Here is an 18,103-nt window from a genome sequence, read left to right on the forward strand (position 1 = left end):
CACCAAACGGCCAACTTGCATGTTCACGTTGGCTGCACATTCTCCCACTTTTCCTCAAGAAGCTTATCAGATCAACGAAATGCACGCTCGTCCTCGATGGTACAACTCATCACCATTCACCAACCGAAGTTGGAGAAATGTCGAATCCCACTACAGCGCACACAGACGCAATAATTACCAGCCCGTTCATATCTTACCCACGAGGCGTTGTGGTCATTTGCACGAGCTCTTCCATACCAGGTCCATTAAATAGTGGCTTCCTGGCAGATTCTATGTCGAAGGAGACAAAAGATGTAGAATGACATTAAAAGCAAAACGGTCATTTGCACGAGCTCTTCCATACCAGGTCCATTAAATAGTGGCGTTCCTGGCAGATTCTATATCATCGAAGGAGACAAAAGATGTACCATAATGTGTTTCATACAGATGATACAGGATGAAATGCATTCCCAGGACAAGTTTATATAGCGTTTCACTAGTTTAGTTCAGAAGGAATAACACCGGTTGCCCCAAGTTTTCTGTCAACGGGCGAGTGTAGAATAAACACACCATGTACCTCCACCCCTCCAGTTATCAGAACCACAAAGATCTCCTGGGCCCTACGCTAGAACTTGGCCCACCACCTTCACAAGTTGACCTGGAACAGGCACAGATTTAGCATCCAAGGAACGGTTGGCTCACGGTTAGACCACGGATGACAGTCAGCGAGTCAGATGCTGCCAAAGCACAACCCACCCACCTGCATCCTCAGAGATCTCAACAGGTTATTCCCTTTACCTATTGGATTTTCTTCCATATTTCATCCGGCTACAAAGCGTATCTGAACTGGTATTTCCTTAACCAGTCTTCCCCCTTCTCATAATAATCCTGTCGAGTGAAAGTCTGTTCAGAGAATTGGCCTGAGGCAGCATAATGTGCAGCCCCACGCCAAGCATCCAGAATGGGGTCTGAAGCCTTTACGATTCTTATGGATGATCCAAATGGCCGGAGTTTGGTGATTCCAGCATGCAGCCTTGCTTCTATGCTGGGGAAGGTGCAGCTCCCCCCTGTGACAAGGATTGAATTGCACATCGACTCTGCTAAGTCATTCAATGAGAGCCTTCGGAGTGAGATCCCAACCATCTCATCAAGACCAGCTTGGTCTACTCCAACAATGTGTGGCTGAAAAAGAACCTCTGGGCATCGAAACCTTTCAACCCCAAGATTTATCTGGAAATCTTTTGCTGTGAGAGGACGGAACTTCGGAACCTCTGCCACAGGCTGTGAGGTCCCTGCGCTTGCATTCAGCACAAAAGTGGGATCTAGATCCTGTCAAACAACAAATATCGGCTAAAATGCACCAAAAGCATAAAAGCACAGAGATCGTAAATTGTATATCCAAGGTACCTAGAGGACTCATTTAAATGATGGTAAAGTTACTGCCAAAGCCACTAAAAGGAAATAAATGTGTTATATGGGATCACAGTCAAAAACTCACCTGAAGTCTCAATGTGATACGAGATAACTCAGCTTCATCTTCATCTTGCCCATCATCGTCATCATCATTGTCTTTGCTCATTAATTTGTAGAGTTGCCAATCTTCATCCTTGGCACCAAAAGTGTCCTCCCCTTTTCCCCTGTCGAATGCTGCAGTTGTTAACAGGCGCATCCTTTCCCTCTGAGCTGCGCTCAATCGCTCCCCGCGTCCTACCCCACCTGAGGCATTGGTAGAGCCGTTGTTGTTTGCACCATTTGTCTTTAATCTTTTCCTCTGTTCAACTTTCATGGAAAGCTCTTTATGCCTAGCACGTAGCTGCTCTAGATAAAGTTCTGGATTCTCTCTATAGATGTAAACAAAGGGATAAAGTTCATAAAATCAGATGGCAGTATGACTCCCATAATCTTGAGCAAACACAACCCTTATCACAACGAAGTGTATGCATGAATAGAACTATTTTGTTAAAAATTAAAAACAGATATCTGCACTTCGATACACCAACATGAGCACAACCATAAAATACATAGTCTTGTGGACTTTTACTGAAAAAGAAGGATCATTCTAGAGAAAATGATACATATACAAAAGAAGTAACCGATCAACATGATTGAAGAAAAAGAGACGAAGACCAACAGAAAAAGTCAACAGAAGAGATGGTGTCATACAAGCGTTTCAGTTCATCTTGTTGGTTTCTCCTTTCACGCTGTAATTCCTCTTCATAGCGCTTCTGTTTTGCTCTTTGTCGACCTTCTGATGTAGTCTTTAAGAATATTTGCTTCTTTTTCTCCTTTAACTGCTCAATAAGATATATGTTCAAAATTGTAGCTCACAGGAATCCAATATTGTGCATAATGGAACATAATAACCAAAACCATACAAGAAAGCAATCAGTAAGTGCTCTAACCATGAATGTGATACCAGATTACTTTATACAGTACTAGTAGACACTAGACGTTAACAAAATATAATCATTCTACAAATGCACCAAATAAGAAATCACACAAAGCAATACCATACCTGCTCAGGGGTTAGCATCTCATTAGGTATATCAAGGAGAGGGTACTTCTGACTTTCTGGAATCTCAGTTTTGTCTTCAGTTTCAGCAGGCTCACCCTTAGCTTTTCTTAAAGATTGCATAACTTTGTTCATGGCAGACTCAACTTCTTGTTTACTGGCATAGCCAGTTTCTTCTAGGAAAGACTGATGTTCATGTTCCCCAACCTTTTCCAACTGAGACAGAAGAAACTTCAACCCTTGGAGTTGATTTTCTAAGTCTGTTATCCTGGATGACCTCTTAGCAGCAGCCATTTCTCGCAGCCTCTGGCCCTGCTTTTCTTTAATGGCAGCTTTTCTTGCCAACTCCTCTTCTGATGGCTCCTCCACAACTGGAGGCGGCACCCAAGGAAGCTGCCAGCATCTAATTTTCTCCTCGGGTTCCTTTGTCCCACTCTAGAATTTCAAAAAAAGTATGAGCATCACCATTCTTGAAATGGCTGAAGACATTAATAGCAACATTATCATTTGCTCAAGCATTAGAAAGAGGGTGCAGTGAATGGATAACTACTGCTACTGACTTCCTAGAGAACAGCTTTGGAAAAGCATATCCCAGAATTTTCTAACCTGAAACAACTTGATTTCTGAAGCATAATCAAGAGCTACATAGCAATGTTCCATCTTCAAATCTTCAACCTTGTCCCACGTAATACTTGACCTATATAATGATTTATTTAAACAAGCGTGGAAAACAGAGTGCATAGAATAACTGCAAAGCTTTTTTGGCATACTTACATATGATAAGGATACTGTAGTGAAAGAAGCTGCTTCATATAATCAGTGACATGGTATCCCCCAATGTTTGTTCTGCAACATGCTTCATAAACAGGCTCACCTTTCACAAACTGAAAAGAACAAAAAGTAATTGCATTACAGAAAATTTGTTGATAAATTGTGGAAGCGACAAACTCATACACAATACAGTAACTTAATTACAGAAGACCCTTCAGGAAAACGGTTTAGAAAGGAAAAGGATATCAACAACACAAGAGAATCAAGTTAGACATAACTTGGTGAATAGGCAGAAAATTTGCATTTGTTTTCACGAAGTCTATATGTATAACTGTTCATTGGTCATCGGTTAACTCTGTTTATGGGTCTTCTAGTAATATCCTCTCCCAGAAAACATGAAACAATGTAATTTTTCTTATCTAAAAACAAAGTTCAACCAATGAAAAATAAAGTCACCAGTAACTCATGGCCTATAATCATATTGCACCAAGCCACACAGTGAAAGTAAGCAGTGAACAGTAGTAGCAGTCTCATTTGATACATCAAAGAAAAGACCCCATGTACACTTCTTATGTTATCTTGAGCTAGTTTCCTGTATTTGAATGTTGAAAGGATTTTGTAGAATTACTTTTTTTTCCTTGAGGAAGTGATTTAAAATGAAAAGCGTATTTTGTCTATGCAACTTACCAGGCCCAAGAAGCATCTAGATTTCAACATCCATTCCATCGCTGGTAGTGATTGTTTCACGATTTCCCTAGAATAAAAAATCTCAAAAATAAAAATAAAAAAACAGCTAGAGAACCAACTTTGTCACATGGGTACTGCTGTGAAGGCAGAATACTCATACCGGTCAGGTACAACACCGGTATTGGTACTGATATTGTCCCAGGTACTTCTTGGGAACTGGTCAAACAGTACCGAATACGGTCAACGTACCCAGGACCATAACCGTCCGATTTACGATTCGGTCAAAGTTGACCGAGTCCTTTCTTATCCAAAATTTAGGATTTCAGTTTTGTTCTTTACACCAATTACACTTAAGAAATGCATACAGACCTGTGTTTTCATATTTTGTTCAATAGTTTCCATCTTTAGAATCTATAAATTTTGAATCATGAATGTGTTATTTTGTTTGTATTCTTATTTTATGTCTTTCATATATATATATATATATATATATATATATATATATATATATAACCCTACCATCATACCTAAGTTTTTTTAAAATAATCTGAACTCGTACCCGTACCTATGTGACATAGAGAACAACTAATCAAACAAGTGGTTGAAATTGAACTCTAACAACCATGCTCCTCTAACATAAACCAAAAAATCAAAGAATTAGTGTCAGATTATCTGCTTCCTGGTGGTTAATTGACCAATTCCATCATGACCACACATTTTGAACAATCAGAAAATTTTCATTCCAGATTATAGGAGAGAAGTAACAAGCACTTTTTAGTCTCTGCATGTAAAATGTTGACCCTAGAGACGTGCTCTGGGTCTTCTGACACATTCTGACAAGAATAAATCTCCAGCTTTGTCCATACCCTCGGATTGGATCAAGAGTTGCATATATAGTAAAAAACCAGAACAGGAGAGATGCTCATTGGGACTGGTAATTGGAATAAAAAAGCATGAACCTTGAACCTTGGTAACATGGTACAAGTCATAAAGCCAAAAAAAAGAAAGAAAACTGACAATCTAAAGAACAGACAGAGAAGTTGAATTAGAGGATGGGATGGTCTCCAAATAAATTGAAAGGTTATACTCAGTTTCATTTGCATGACAATCTCCTTGAGTTACTCCTGTGAAAACCTTCTGAAAAGCATATGAGCTGAAATTACTTTGTTCATTTTTGTAACTACTGCAACACACAAAAGACTGAAACATATCTAGCAACGGCAGCTTAATGTAACTAGGCATGTCTACCACCTGAGTAAACGGACAACAGATTCACACAAATTGATAAACACCAAAATTGAAAACTTGATGCCAGTGTACAAAAGTTACCTAGATGTGATTAACACATTTTTTCATTCCCATATGCATATTTCCATCCATATGGATTTACCTATGGAAATTTTATATGAATAAAACTACATTATCATTTCTCACCAAGTTATCAGATCAGGAAAAATTTCAGATCTAAGTGGATATAGCATACCGGAATTACATGGCTTGTCATGAATCCTGAGCTTATGACAATTCCATCATTATTACACATCCCTAGATGTTGGTTATACTTATAACTGAATGCTGCATCAACGCCAAATGCTGCAAAGCAAGAAGTAAAGTTGGTATCTTAAAGAATAAGATAAACAACTAGAAAGAAACAAGAGTAAGTGGACGAAAAAGAGTTCACAATGGACTCTTAAGCAGTAGAAAAGTATATGTACACATCTTGCATATATGTAAATATATACCTATAGATGGTACGTCGTAAGTCTCAAACAGGAGCTCAGCCATTTTACTGCGAGAATGAACGGGATTGCATGCACATTCTGTAATTAAGACAGGATGATCCACCTGCTCTGCCCTCAATTTAACAAAAGAACAATAAGAAACTATAATGTACAACCAGAAGCAATCATAAGGATATGCAAAGTCAGCATTCACGAAAAGTATACATGCATCCCAAGTCAAAAGGAGCCCTTCATAGAAGAGACTGCTTATCACTATCTTCACAATGTGACTACCAATACTATCCCCAGCACTTTATCTGCATGTACTCTAAGAATAACAAAAGCAGTAATAGGTCTTTTTAGTAACTTTTTTGTTAAATATAGAGATAACTGTAGAATTTGTTTAGTAAAAACAAAATGGACAAAAAGAAGCAATGGCTAAAAATTCAATAATGCATATTTTTTGCTGCTCCAAAAATAAAAAATATCGCTCTATTTTTAGAACATTAACAGCACCAATTTCTATCTTAGCAGTAAGTAAATGATGAAGTAGGCTGAACAGGATCCAATTAAGACAGTAAAATCCTAGTACAGAACCTATCCATGAAGGATGCACCAACTGTACCTTGGAACAAAACCTAAAAGTCATGTGTATCAAGAATTAAAAGAACAGGAAAAATCTTAAAGTGACAGAAAAACTTACTCCTGGGCCATCAGCACCAATTCGCTCAAATCCATAATCAAGGATCTAAGAGAAGATGAAAAAAGGTAGGAATAAGTAAATAATATACAGAATCAGCTGTAAATGATGAGATTACAGCATACTGCTTTAGTCCACCAATCATTTCACAGTGATTTGTGCATAGCTTTTTATACTTTCAAATTTACATGGAACTAGATAGCACACAAAGAAAACTACAGATCTTCCAGGCATCAAATCGTCAGAACTCAAAAGAACCACATTTTTTACATTATTGGAAGGCTAACCCTTTGCTTAATTGTCTGTAACCCTTCCCAAAAAAGATAAAATAAAAACTACAGCAAGCTGTACTTAGTTCGAGAACCACATGATATTACCATAAAAAGCAACAAAATTACAACCAACAATAACTGTTTATTTTCAGTATGATAAGTGCACACTGCACAGTAAAATCAGTTATCAAGACTTACAATGTAAAATATTGAACACAACATGCTAATGACCTAAAATGTCCATGGCATGTATAAGACCAACATGACCAGAAAGAAGCAACTGATGTTCACAAGGCTCAGGCACACAAATAATCCTTGCAGTTTTTGGATCATTTGGTCCTAAAACAAAATAAGATTTTGCAAGATATGGGGCTCTGTCAACCTCACCTGCAAAAGCTCTGCATGTGAGAGCTGGTATGTAGCCCTTTTGAATGTTTGCAACTGTTTGTCTTACTATCGAGCAATACTACAACCAGATAGCTCGGCCAGTTGCAATGGAAGACATTGTTATCATTAAAGCTTGACATGTCATCCCATATAGGCTTGAATGATTAGAGAAACTGTGGCTTTTAATTCTTATACAGTACATAATATAGGTTTGAAACATGAGAAAGCATAATTTCCAAGCTTGTAAGCTAAGTTGTCAAATTCAGAAAGTCGCACACAGGATGTTTAAGACCCTAAAGTTACTAATGAGGACTAGCAAATCCAACTCGTACCAATGTCTAGGCTGACTCGTTGACTAGTTGTTCGAAACATAAACAACCAACTCTACTGCTTGGACTACTCAGGATTTTGACAATTAAGCCCACACGTCATTTAACTTCTAAGTAACCAGCCGTAGGAATCATTTGCCCCAAGAGAGGAATCCGAACTACAAAGTCAATACTTAGAAACTAAGCAACCAAAACTACAATAAAGCTAGACAAAAGGTAACTAAATTTCACCTACAAAATATCGCATTTGGAAATCAGGTGGCCATATTTGGTAGCCTTTTAAACCTTGATACTAAAATAAAAATGAGATGATACAAGATATGTGGCCCTGTCAACCTTATCTGCTGAATCTCTGCAGGTAAGAGCTGGTGTGCAGCCTTGTAAATGTTTGCAACTGTTCATCTTACCATCTAGCACACTATGACCAGACAGCTCGGCCAGTTGCAGCAAATAAAACATCAGAGAAAAATTGTATTTGCCTCTCGAACAGATCCCATTGTCATGCCTCCACCTTTGCTAGTTTCTTTTCTTATTTGCTTATTTTGAGATTTTGAGTTTATTTGCACTCGCTGTGGGGAAGCATGTTCATATCCTTGACAACATGGTTGCCTGTACCTATGCCTATATTATCAAAAGGAACTTGATTCACTGCATGTCCATCCCTAATATAAGCCCTCCTGAGAAGGTATTGGAATTTCAGTTCCTCAAAAGTCAAGTAGAACTGCTCTGTAAAGTATAAACACATCGTCGAGCCTACAGTTCATCAATAGAGTAGTTGCTTCACCTAGAAAAACAGCAGTTTTGGTGAAAGAAATCATTCACTATGGATATCTGACATCCACATGATATTAAGCAACTAGATACATGTAGGAAACAACAATATTTATCATTATTCCTGACCAACAAAAATCCATGAAGCATTCACAGGAAGGTAGAGAAACAACTGCACTCCTGTCCTTCCCACCTGCTACTTTTATGCTATGATGGTGAGACTGCATTTATATCTTTCTTTCGCAAAGAAGATCATCGAGGAATGAACAAACAAACAAAAAACATCCATAGCAAACCAAGTTCAGAGGTCATTAAAAATGCTATACCAAGGCTAAGAACGAAGTTCTGAGATGCCCATAAAGAAGACAAGCACAAGACGTTATGTTCCAGTCAACAACTTATCAAAAATTCCAGACAGGATTGACATACTTACAAAAACGTACAACTTGTAAGAATCCTTTACTATTAGCACGACTAGGAAATTAATTACGAAGCAGTACCCATACTGTCCCTCACAACAAGTTGAAGCTCAAGTATCGACCAAGTATCGACGGTGAGTAGGAATATGGTACATATAAAGTTATAATCACATTGTTTGAAAGCTAAGAGAGTTCATCAGTGAACAGTATTTCATCCATCTATATGCATGAAACAGCATTATGTACTATGCCATATTTAGCAATCATATTCATAGCAGTCGCCAAATGCAGATACTTCAATTTGTTCTGATAATGCTAATCGATCAGAACCACTACAAAAGAAGCAACACCCAAAATTCATGCACAACTCTGTATGGGAATTTCATTCAAATGTCTTTTATAAGGTAAAAAGAGACAAAAGTGATGGCAAGAAACTCAAAAAAGCACCGCAAAACTGGAGCTGAAAAGGCAAAGGAAGTTTACATATTCCATTGTCTCAAACTGATAAACGACATTGGAGTCGAAAGCAGACCGAAGAGAAGAACGCGTGAAGTCAAAGTACTTCATGAGAGCAGGATCATGATCACCGACGATGCTGACGCTCTCACCTGGCAAGATACCAAATCAACAAAAGGATGACGATAAATTTTCAACTCAAACTAAAAGGCGTTCCAAATAAAAGTCCACCTCACTGTACTATGAGAAATCGAAGGACCCTCTGAAAACCCTAATTAATCATGGAAAAAGGAGAAGTGCACAACAAAGGATGTGTGCATTACCCGTAGCTTTGTGGCGTGGCCTCTGAAGTACATTACGGAAGACGATTCGAGGATCGGACTCTCCGGCCCATCTATGCCATTAAAAGAGAAGGAGAACGAGACGGATGCCAAGCTTCAGAGAGCAATGAGGACGACGAAAATGAGAGAGAAGAAACCCTAGAAAGAGAGAGAGATACCCGATGCGACAGTTGAAGGCACCATTGTCGATGACGATGGGGCGGTCGGAAGGGAACGCCCTGTAGTCCTCCTGCCGGGAAGGCCTCGTCAAGAACGGCATCGCACTCCCGCCCTCCCGCTCCGTCCAAGAGTCTCATCCCATTCGAGGGAGAGAGGCAGAAAGAAGTAACCGGTTACGGGGAGAAAAAAACATAAGAATAAATGGATCAAATCGAAAACCTGGATTTGATCCATATCCAAATGCTACCAATTCGAGAAAAAAAGTTTACCGGCCTACCTTTTGCTCATAGTCTTTAAAAACAAAAAACAAAAAAAGGTGCTTTTAGAATTTTGAAAAAAAATTGCAACCAGCCTTTTTCATCTTTCAGGCTTTTATCGACAAATTTTATTAAATTGTCAATAGATGCCCGAAGTACGTTTTTGTTAACCAGGAAAACCAAAAAAAAAAAAAAAAAAAGTGCTAGTGCTACGCAAAACAAGATTAATGTAATTTAGCGATATAAGGTAATATCAGGTTAAGAAAGTTTTGTTTCAAGCTTTCATTTGACAATTTATATTAGAAGTGAGACTCCAATTTACGAAACTACCGATTGTCATTTTTTTTTTTTTAAATTGAAAGCAAAACGAATGCTTAAAAACCAGAGTTTTTTTCTTAAAAAGAAAAGTAATTGAAATAAAAACACAAGAAAATTTGGAATACTTTCACATGGTGAATACAAGTCTAGTTAAACGAAGTAAAAATATTGGATCTTACGAAAAAATGTTTTAGAAGGAGCTTCGCAGATGATCAAACTCTTGTTGCAATAAATAATAATCATTTCATGGATTCAAGCGGAGCTCACACTCCTTCAAATTTCTTAATTATATCCGACCTCGCAGGTACTGTAGTTAATAAACAATGTTGCTTATTTTTAGCTCACAATTTTTGTGACCAAAAGCCAAAATCCATTATGACTTTCTGGACTAACCAGACTGAAAAATGAAAAAAAACCAATAAAGATCAAACTAGCCCCTCTGATGGACAATAGACTCACTTCTAGAAAAGCAGCATAGTGGAGCTTGAAGAAATAAACAGAAAAAACTGTATATAAACGAAGTAGCTCAAAGAAATTAACCAAAACAATGTTTTAGTGCGGCCGATTCCTTCACGGACAGTAATTTTGGCATCACTAAGTTTGTCAACATTAGCTTCCATTGCACAATAAACAGTACATATAGGAGATTCAATGCTGTTGGATGTCAGATGTTGCCCAATGGGCAAAATTTTAAAATTTGTGGTTGAAAAATAGTCGCTACATTAACATTAGTGATAGTTCATGGCATGATGACAGTTTATAGTAGCTTTAATGACAATTTATGGTCTTTTCACTAAGGAATTTTTAAATTTTAACCATCTAACAATTGTCTGGCATCCATCATTGTAATATTTGTTTATATTTATTTATATGAACGGAAGTTCAAATCAGATTCATCGCTAAAAATTAAAAATCTATTTGTTTCTCCACGATGAAATAAGACCAAGTTCATGAGCTTATTATCTCACAAAAAACAGTCACTAGACAAACATGAGGGATGGTCCATGGTACAAAATTGGTTCGTAATGCCTTTACCAATGGCTTATGGTGCTTTCAACAACATATTTTTAATTTTGACTATTATGCAATATATATATACATATATATATATATATATATATATATATATATATATTAAAAATGTCAAGAAAAAATGAATAAAATGGTTCGAACGAAAAAGTAATAGCGCAACAAGGAAACCAATTTTAACAATTCTATGACCATTAAATTGGAGAATTCCATAGAGAAATGCTAAAGCAAAAACTTGCTAGTGCAATACTAGAAAATCTCATTTTATTAGTTGGACAGAAAATTGGAATTGGGGAGTACTTGCTTACCTGGTGAATGATATTGATTTTGCTCTTTGCAGGAAACTATATGATTGTACCATTCAGCAGATTGTAAATAAACATGGGGCTTTCTGAAGGAATAAGCGACTAAGAAAGTGCAGCCCAACCATTAAGAGCTAGCTTCCTCAAACTGCCTCCTAACCTTTGATGCTAACTTTCAAAGAGCTGCCTTACCAAAAAAAAAAAAAAAACCTTGAAAAATGTTTTTAAAATGATATAGATAGACTTCATTCCCAGTTAATTAAAAAGGAAACGCATATGCCAGCAAGAACCTATAGTCTGTAGAGAAAAACGAGCATGTTCTTATAATAGATGTTTCAGAATTATTATATATGTTCTTGTTTCAGAAACATGACATGATTATGTTAAGTGTTTGATATTTGAATTTGAAAACAACATTCACAATCACATCATGTTTCTTTAAACAAAGGCATAATCTTTTTATATCATAAACAATGAATATTTTTATATCTTTAATTTTGCAATCTGTGGTGAATGCAGAAATGCTGGACCCTATTCTCTCTCTCTCTCTCTCTCTCTCTATATATATATATATATATATATATATATATGTATATATATAAGGACCACTTGCTCCATGTGAAAGATCTATCAGGGTCCAAACTATGTACCTGGCCCACGCATGACAACTAAAAATCAACTAGGGAACGTATGTTCCTTTCCCTGAAGAGGGCAGGATATGCTTTTGTAATCAAACCAGAAAAAGTACTAAGCTAGCTAAGATCAGGCCATCAACTAGGGCATTGTTCCCAACTGCCCTGGTCCCAAAACTTCCCCATCCACCTATTAACCATTCAAACATTCTAACGCAATATTTGTAGATATCTGCACATGCAACTAGACCCCATACATGGCTCACTGACAAATTGTTGCCCAGGGTTGTCCCATCACTTTCATTGTCTTATGCCTAAGAAGCCGCTACATACTAAAGCGAATGTGGGTAAGAGAGATAGCTTGGTGAATTAAGTAAGGTCTTGATAGTGAAGCTTGGACCCCATGTGCTTTCTACAGAGATTGCCAATTTTAGATAGATTCTTTCTCTGCAATGGAGTTGGTATACAATTTTGAGTTGGTGAGTGAGACAGAATAAGAGAAAAGGGTAATGGATGCTCGTTAGAGCACTTCTTCCCCATGTAACTTAATTCTCTCATGCCTCTGAGTCAATTGTCTGCTTCTTCTACCAAATTTAGATAAGCAGTAGCTTAACCGGCATATATATTAGTCTTTTTTAGCTAACTGAAGTGACTTTTGAAACTGATTGATAGATCGCCCTAAATCCTTTTACAGAAGTTGATATAGAATTCTCTCTGCTAAATTTGCAATTGCATTATGTATACAGACATGCATGTGCGTCACACGCACTTGAATGTCTGCAGTAAACAAGCCACGAACTAGCTGAACTATTAACGTTGCTCAACTCAATCCGCTTTTTAATGCAACAAATAAGTTGACTGGGATCAAGGCAGTTAAGTTAAACCGGGCTTGAATAAAGCTTATTTCTGTAAGCCAGTCTTGTGCTTCAAATTCCAATAAAAGCGAGGCATATTTCTGAATTCTCTGATAGAGGTCTTCACTTTCATGGTCCATGATATCTCTGGCAATGATTCAACTCAAGGTTAAAATTTGATTGAACGTATCAAATGCAGTACTAATACATCTGTTTTCTTTATTTTTCTCTTGTAGAATAGCTGTTACAGAAGCAAAACAAATACTCTATAATCTTTATAGACTATGTCACATTATAACACTTATCATATATATAATAGAACTATATATATAAGACAATGCAGGTAGATAGTAGGGATAATTAGAGCACCTTCTCCATCACAAAGCGTCTGACCAATTAGCAGGTGTTTTCAGTGAGACAAAAAAAGAATGTAGGCTTTACCTAAACGATTATCCTAACTTTAAATGGTGCGGCTCTAAAGTTAGTGGTCCTTAAGTTAGCTAATTTTATACAAGGGTCCATATTTCTTGTTGGGCAGGTGCAGAGTTGATGCTTTCGAATTAGTTGGGAGTTATTTTGTTGGAAGACCTAAAGAGGTTGGCGTAGTGGGGCAGCTGCGCTTGCGAATAAGATGTGGATTCATTCTCACGAGCGTCACTCCTTATGCAAGCTCAGGTTTGGTGGGGTCTAAGCTCTGAGGCCCTTAGAGTGTACAAATTTGATTTTTTTTACGTCGCTTATGAAAATAAGTTGTGTGTTGATATCGATCATAATTCATTAAAAAATGAATTGAATAGATTGACAAAACCGGGTGCATTACATGTGCGTGAACGCATAAAACACATACAGTAATTCCAAAATGGCGAAAATTAAGCGTTAGCTGTTGATGCAGTTTTATTAAAATGCTATGTTTGTTAAGATATGTGGATGCAATTTTTTATGTTTTTGTGAAAATTACAGGACTAAAAGGGATAACACATTATTATTGTCTCATGAATTTGACTTAAAAAAATAAAACAGATTCATAGAACACCTGTTATGGGGGACAGTAACAGTAACGAAATGTTACTGTCATAGTTTCAAGTTTTCATACAGCTTATTAGTTATTAGGGTTGACATTTTTTTATTAGATAGCATGAGCTTCATCCACCTTGGTAATAGTGGCCTTGAGCTTGAATTAAGGCCTTGATGGGTATAGGCAGGCTGTAAAAAAAAATAACTTAAAATTTTTAAAATAATTTTATCTAACCCCAACATGGTTATTTGAAACACACACAGATGCAAGCATGCATGTGCGCATGTACGTACATTTTCTTCATAATTTTAGTAATTTTCTCTTTAAGTTCAGATTAAGAGAAGACCCCAACCACTAATTGAATGAATTCAAGTGGTTCATACACAGGACAACCAAATGTAAAGGAAGCCAGGTCCAGACCAAATGATGCTGACACAGCCAGAGAAGACCAAATGATGCTCATCTTACAGTGTGGTACGCGCTTGCGTGCTTAGCTTATGTGAGTGTGTGTGTGTGTGTGTGCGTGAGAGAGAGAGAGAGAGAATAAGACAAGGCACATTCGGCCCTATGCTTTTAAGGTTGAGCCAAAGTACTGTGTTCGTTCCATAAGGAGGAGGTGAAAAAAGTCAGCGACGCATTCTTTTCTTTTTTTTTTTTGGATTTCTGATTTTTGTCCTTATCGCAAGCCCGATTTTTCACAGGGAAGGGAAGCAAACGTCTTACTGCAACCCCAAAATTTTTCAAAATTTAATCTAGATTTTTTTTTTTTTCCTTTTGTGCTCTTCCTCTTCTTTTACCAGCCTCAGTTTGGATTTCCTTCCTGTAGCGACTCCTCACACTGTTTTGAAATCATATAGTTTACCAACGTTTGATAGATCTACAAGGGCAAAATGGTGTTACATTTTAAGCTATTGAGCGTGCAATTCCTTTGGGAGAACAGATGGAGAAACAATTATTCTTGGAGTGAGGCACTTGGCCGAGCTGCCACTTGAACCCCAAGAACCTTCAGGTCTTGTATTCATTATTGTGCTAAACATGCATTTTGTTGAAGAAGAGAAAAGGCCTATTTGACTTGTGAAACTACTATATATCAGCAGATGTTCTAAGAAAAATAATAATAATGAACCAAATGTTTCATGCACGCCTCATGAATTATTATCGAAAGCAAATAAAATAATGTAATACCTTTTCTATCTGTCCCTGATCGTAATCAAGAGTGTCGGCAAACACAGTGAAACGGACGAGCCACAATTGCGAAACAGTGGACTTGTGAATATGGCAATGGAGTCGCAAACTTGCTCACTTCGAACAGTCTTTTTTCTTTGTTGCATGGAAACCAGTCCTCGTAAAGATATTGTCACGCATTTTAGATAGAAGAAGCTGACAAGTTCTTGGATTATCAAGGAAAAAGCTAGAGTACTTAAGAGTCCGGAAATTATGGCAGCATTCTGGAAGTTGAGCAAAGTACCTTGACTAGGAACAGAAATGGGTCATTTCAATTTCTCGTAGTAATGAAGTGAAACTTAGACTTATGGGCCTTTGCCTAGGTCAACTAGGGCTGGGCGCATATTGAATGGCCATGCTGAATGGAAGAGCTAACCAAAGATCTGCATAATTTAGATACAGTTAAAATCAGATGTCTTCAAATCATATCTAACCATTTATTTCTTTAAATGAGTCTCCTCGGGAAGTCGACTTGATTATTGGAGGTGGCGTAATCAACTTTTGGGGAGAGACAAAAAGAGGGAGAGATTTTGGGGGCATCTTTCAGCCTCGCCAATCATGTCTATTTTGCCTTTTTCATGTTTTTTTTGCCTTAATAATTGAGAAAGAAATGGATGGTAGGGTGGCAAGGTGGTTCAGTTTCTCTAAGGACTCAGGTTTGTGCTAATAATTAAGAAAGAAATGACCGGTAACAGTCTTGGAGTGGTTACTCTCATATCCTAATGCACTTTACCTGTGGACCATAAAAGGTTCCAAGACATGCTTGTGAAAATCTTGTGAGGCGGACAGGGAGAGGTAAGTGGTCTCTTTTAGGAGCGGCGGAATGAACCACTCCCTTTAACTTGAGAAAAATATGACTGCAGCATAAAACTATACAACAGCATCTACAAAAAAAAAATAATTTTCCAATTAGCACATCACATAGCTCCAAACGATGTTGGAGGGCCAAAGGAACCGTATTTAAAGCGGCTGGGGAAGGGGCTGCCACCATGTGCTAGCCCAGGGCTGCACGTGAACTGCGAGGCGCTCACGGCGACGCAAGGCTGAGCCTGGTTTTTTGTCCCCTTGCTGGGCTCATTTATGCCCCGAGTGGGCCCGAGCGTTGACCGAGCACAACGGGAATACCTCTAGAGATCTCCTCGGGTCTGCACCTGTACCACAATCGGTTTAAACGAAAGAAGATGACGGGCTGACTTCTTCCTCCTTCTGACCCACTCTGACGGTCAACATCCTGTCCCCACGGTGAAAAACTAAGTCAAACCATGAAAAAACAACGAGGAAATAAAAAGACTGTGAAAGAAAATTACATATAAATTTGAAAAATGGCATCATGCTTGCCCTTCAGCCGGAAACCGGCGTGGATGAGACTAGCCGGGAATGTAAATTGGCTTTAATTTGATATGGGGTTTTGATCCAATCTCCTCTCTCTTTTTTTTATTATCAAAAATATGTTAATACTATTTTGCTTTGTGTTTTGTTTCTTTATTTTAACCCTTTAGATGCAATCATCTTGTTCTAAAGCCAGGAAACATTTTTCTTTTTATTTAGCCGGCTTCACGTGAAGAAGGTGATTCGTGGGAACCGATTTTCACGAGCATCGGCATATGAAGTTAGTCGTCTGGTTCTTGGAGGTTTCCTAGTGAAGAAGAAGAAGAAGAAGGAGAGAAATATTATTTAGTAGACGAAAAAGTCAGAGACCTGGCTAGAGACACTGACTTTGCGTGTTAAACCAACTACAACTGTGCACATTCAATTTTCTTGTTTTTTCTAGCTCGTGAGAACTATCTTTGTCATAAGTAAGTACAGTGAGAGAAAACTAGCAAGTAACTTCCGAGCAGGTCAACTCATATGAATTTGATCTTTCGTCGAGTTTAATTTTCTTGGTCATTGATTGCTCTGAACGAGTGAAGATAGACCAGATAACGGCCTCATTTTGATAAGATACAGCCTAACGTGGCCTTCGCCGGTCGCCGGCAGTGACACTGCTTCGTAGCAAGTCCTGCCGATGCAATCAAGAGGCGAGGACTTGCGTACTTGAGAAGATGAAAATTTATTCCTGTGGAAATTCTTGCCGTGTACGTGGAGCGATCAAGATGTCTCCATAAGAGTTTGAGTCTTCACCTCTTTAATTTGAAAAGAATGAATGGTCTTCACTATAGTTGGAAAACGACTACCAGGAAATTGCCACGATCGATCCTTGCTTGCAAGTTGCAGCGTATCTTGAACTGTATTTTCTTAGATAGGGATGCTAGAGACTGCGCGCGTTGACACACAATTATGAAACTTCAATGCCCAATGACGGGTGAACATTTAATAAATATTCACTACCTTTTCCAGATTAAAAAAAAAAATGTAAAGTTTTTTCAGAGGTTCCATACTTAAATACGTATGATAATTATTAGAACAGTGAAGAAAGACGATAAATTAATAGAAGCATCTTGATGGTATTGAATCTGAAAGGTAGAAGTTTTTGAGGACCAAACAAGTGTGTATCCTCCACTCCTTTGGTGTTTCGAAGCTTTCGGATGAGCAGGCTTTTAAAAGGGAAAGTTTGTTTTCTCCGACACAAGATTGCGGCTATAAATGAGTACCCATGTGAAAATTTACTACGCAGCTTTCCATGTCGTTCTGTAATTGCGAACTTCTTCATCAACTTTCACACACTCCGCCAACAAGAGTTTAGTTCATTCACTGGGCTAAGAGTGTGCATCTGCATCATCTTGTAGTGTGCAACTGTGCATCTGCATCGTGTTATTAAAACAGAACGAAAGGAGCTTTGAATAACTAAAGTAAACCACCTGGATCAGGTCTTCCTTACTAACTTAACTGCGCATTTGCATGAAAACTCGGAAGACTGCAGAAATCAAGAGTGTTGGAAAAAGGCGCAATATCTCTCACCCTGTAATTCTACACTGCAACGTCCCAGTTGGAGGGTTGAATTTAGGCAGAGGGTCAACTTTTGTACTTT

At 37.9% G+C, this 18,103-nt stretch overlaps 1 protein-coding gene across 3 annotated transcripts; it reads right to left on the reverse strand.

Moving 5' to 3' along the window:
* Nucleotides 1–335: 335 nt before the first annotated feature.
* On the reverse strand, nt 336–9,650 carry LOC116256193 (actin-related protein 5). 3 transcript variants are annotated; one of them, XM_031632473.2, is made up of 12 exons: nt 9,504–9,650; nt 9,328–9,398; nt 9,032–9,156; nt 6,374–6,418; nt 5,692–5,794; nt 5,433–5,542; nt 3,266–3,375; nt 3,098–3,188; nt 2,495–2,926; nt 2,143–2,270; nt 1,478–1,820; nt 336–1,308 (listed from the first exon to the last, which is right to left on the reverse strand). In XM_031632473.2, exons 1-12 carry the CDS (start codon nt 9,602–9,604, stop codon nt 808–810), a joined length of 2,160 nt encoding a protein of 719 aa, XP_031488333.1. In that variant the 5' UTR covers nt 9,605–9,650; the 3' UTR covers nt 336–807. The 3 variants fall into 3 exon arrangements, with proteins under 3 accessions (XP_031488333.1, XP_031488334.1, XP_031488335.1); XM_031632474.2 differs by lacking the exon at nt 9,328–9,398; XM_031632475.2 differs by lacking the exons at nt 9,328–9,398; nt 9,504–9,650 and having other exon boundaries at nt 5,692–5,799; nt 9,032–9,126.
* Nucleotides 9,651–18,103: the final 8,453 nt, after the last annotated feature.

The sequence above is a fragment of the Nymphaea colorata genome, chromosome 6, assembly GCF_008831285.2.
Source record: "Nymphaea colorata isolate Beijing-Zhang1983 chromosome 6, ASM883128v2, whole genome shotgun sequence".
Classification (NCBI taxonomy): Eukaryota; Viridiplantae; Streptophyta; class Magnoliopsida; order Nymphaeales; family Nymphaeaceae; genus Nymphaea; species Nymphaea colorata.

Coding starts and splice junctions, on each gene's coding strand:
- LOC116256193 (XM_031632473.2), bottom strand. CDS start 9,604: ATGCCGTTCTTGACGAGGCCTTCCCGGCAGGAGGACTACAGGGCGTTC. Junction 6,419..9,031: donor AGTTTGAGACAATGGAATAT/GTAAACTTCCTT, acceptor ATCTTCTCTTAG/ATCCTTGATTATGGATTTGA. Junction 2,927..3,097: donor CAGAAATCAAGTTGTTTCAG/GTTAGAAAATTC, acceptor TTGAAATTCTAG/AGTGGGACAAAGGAACCCGA.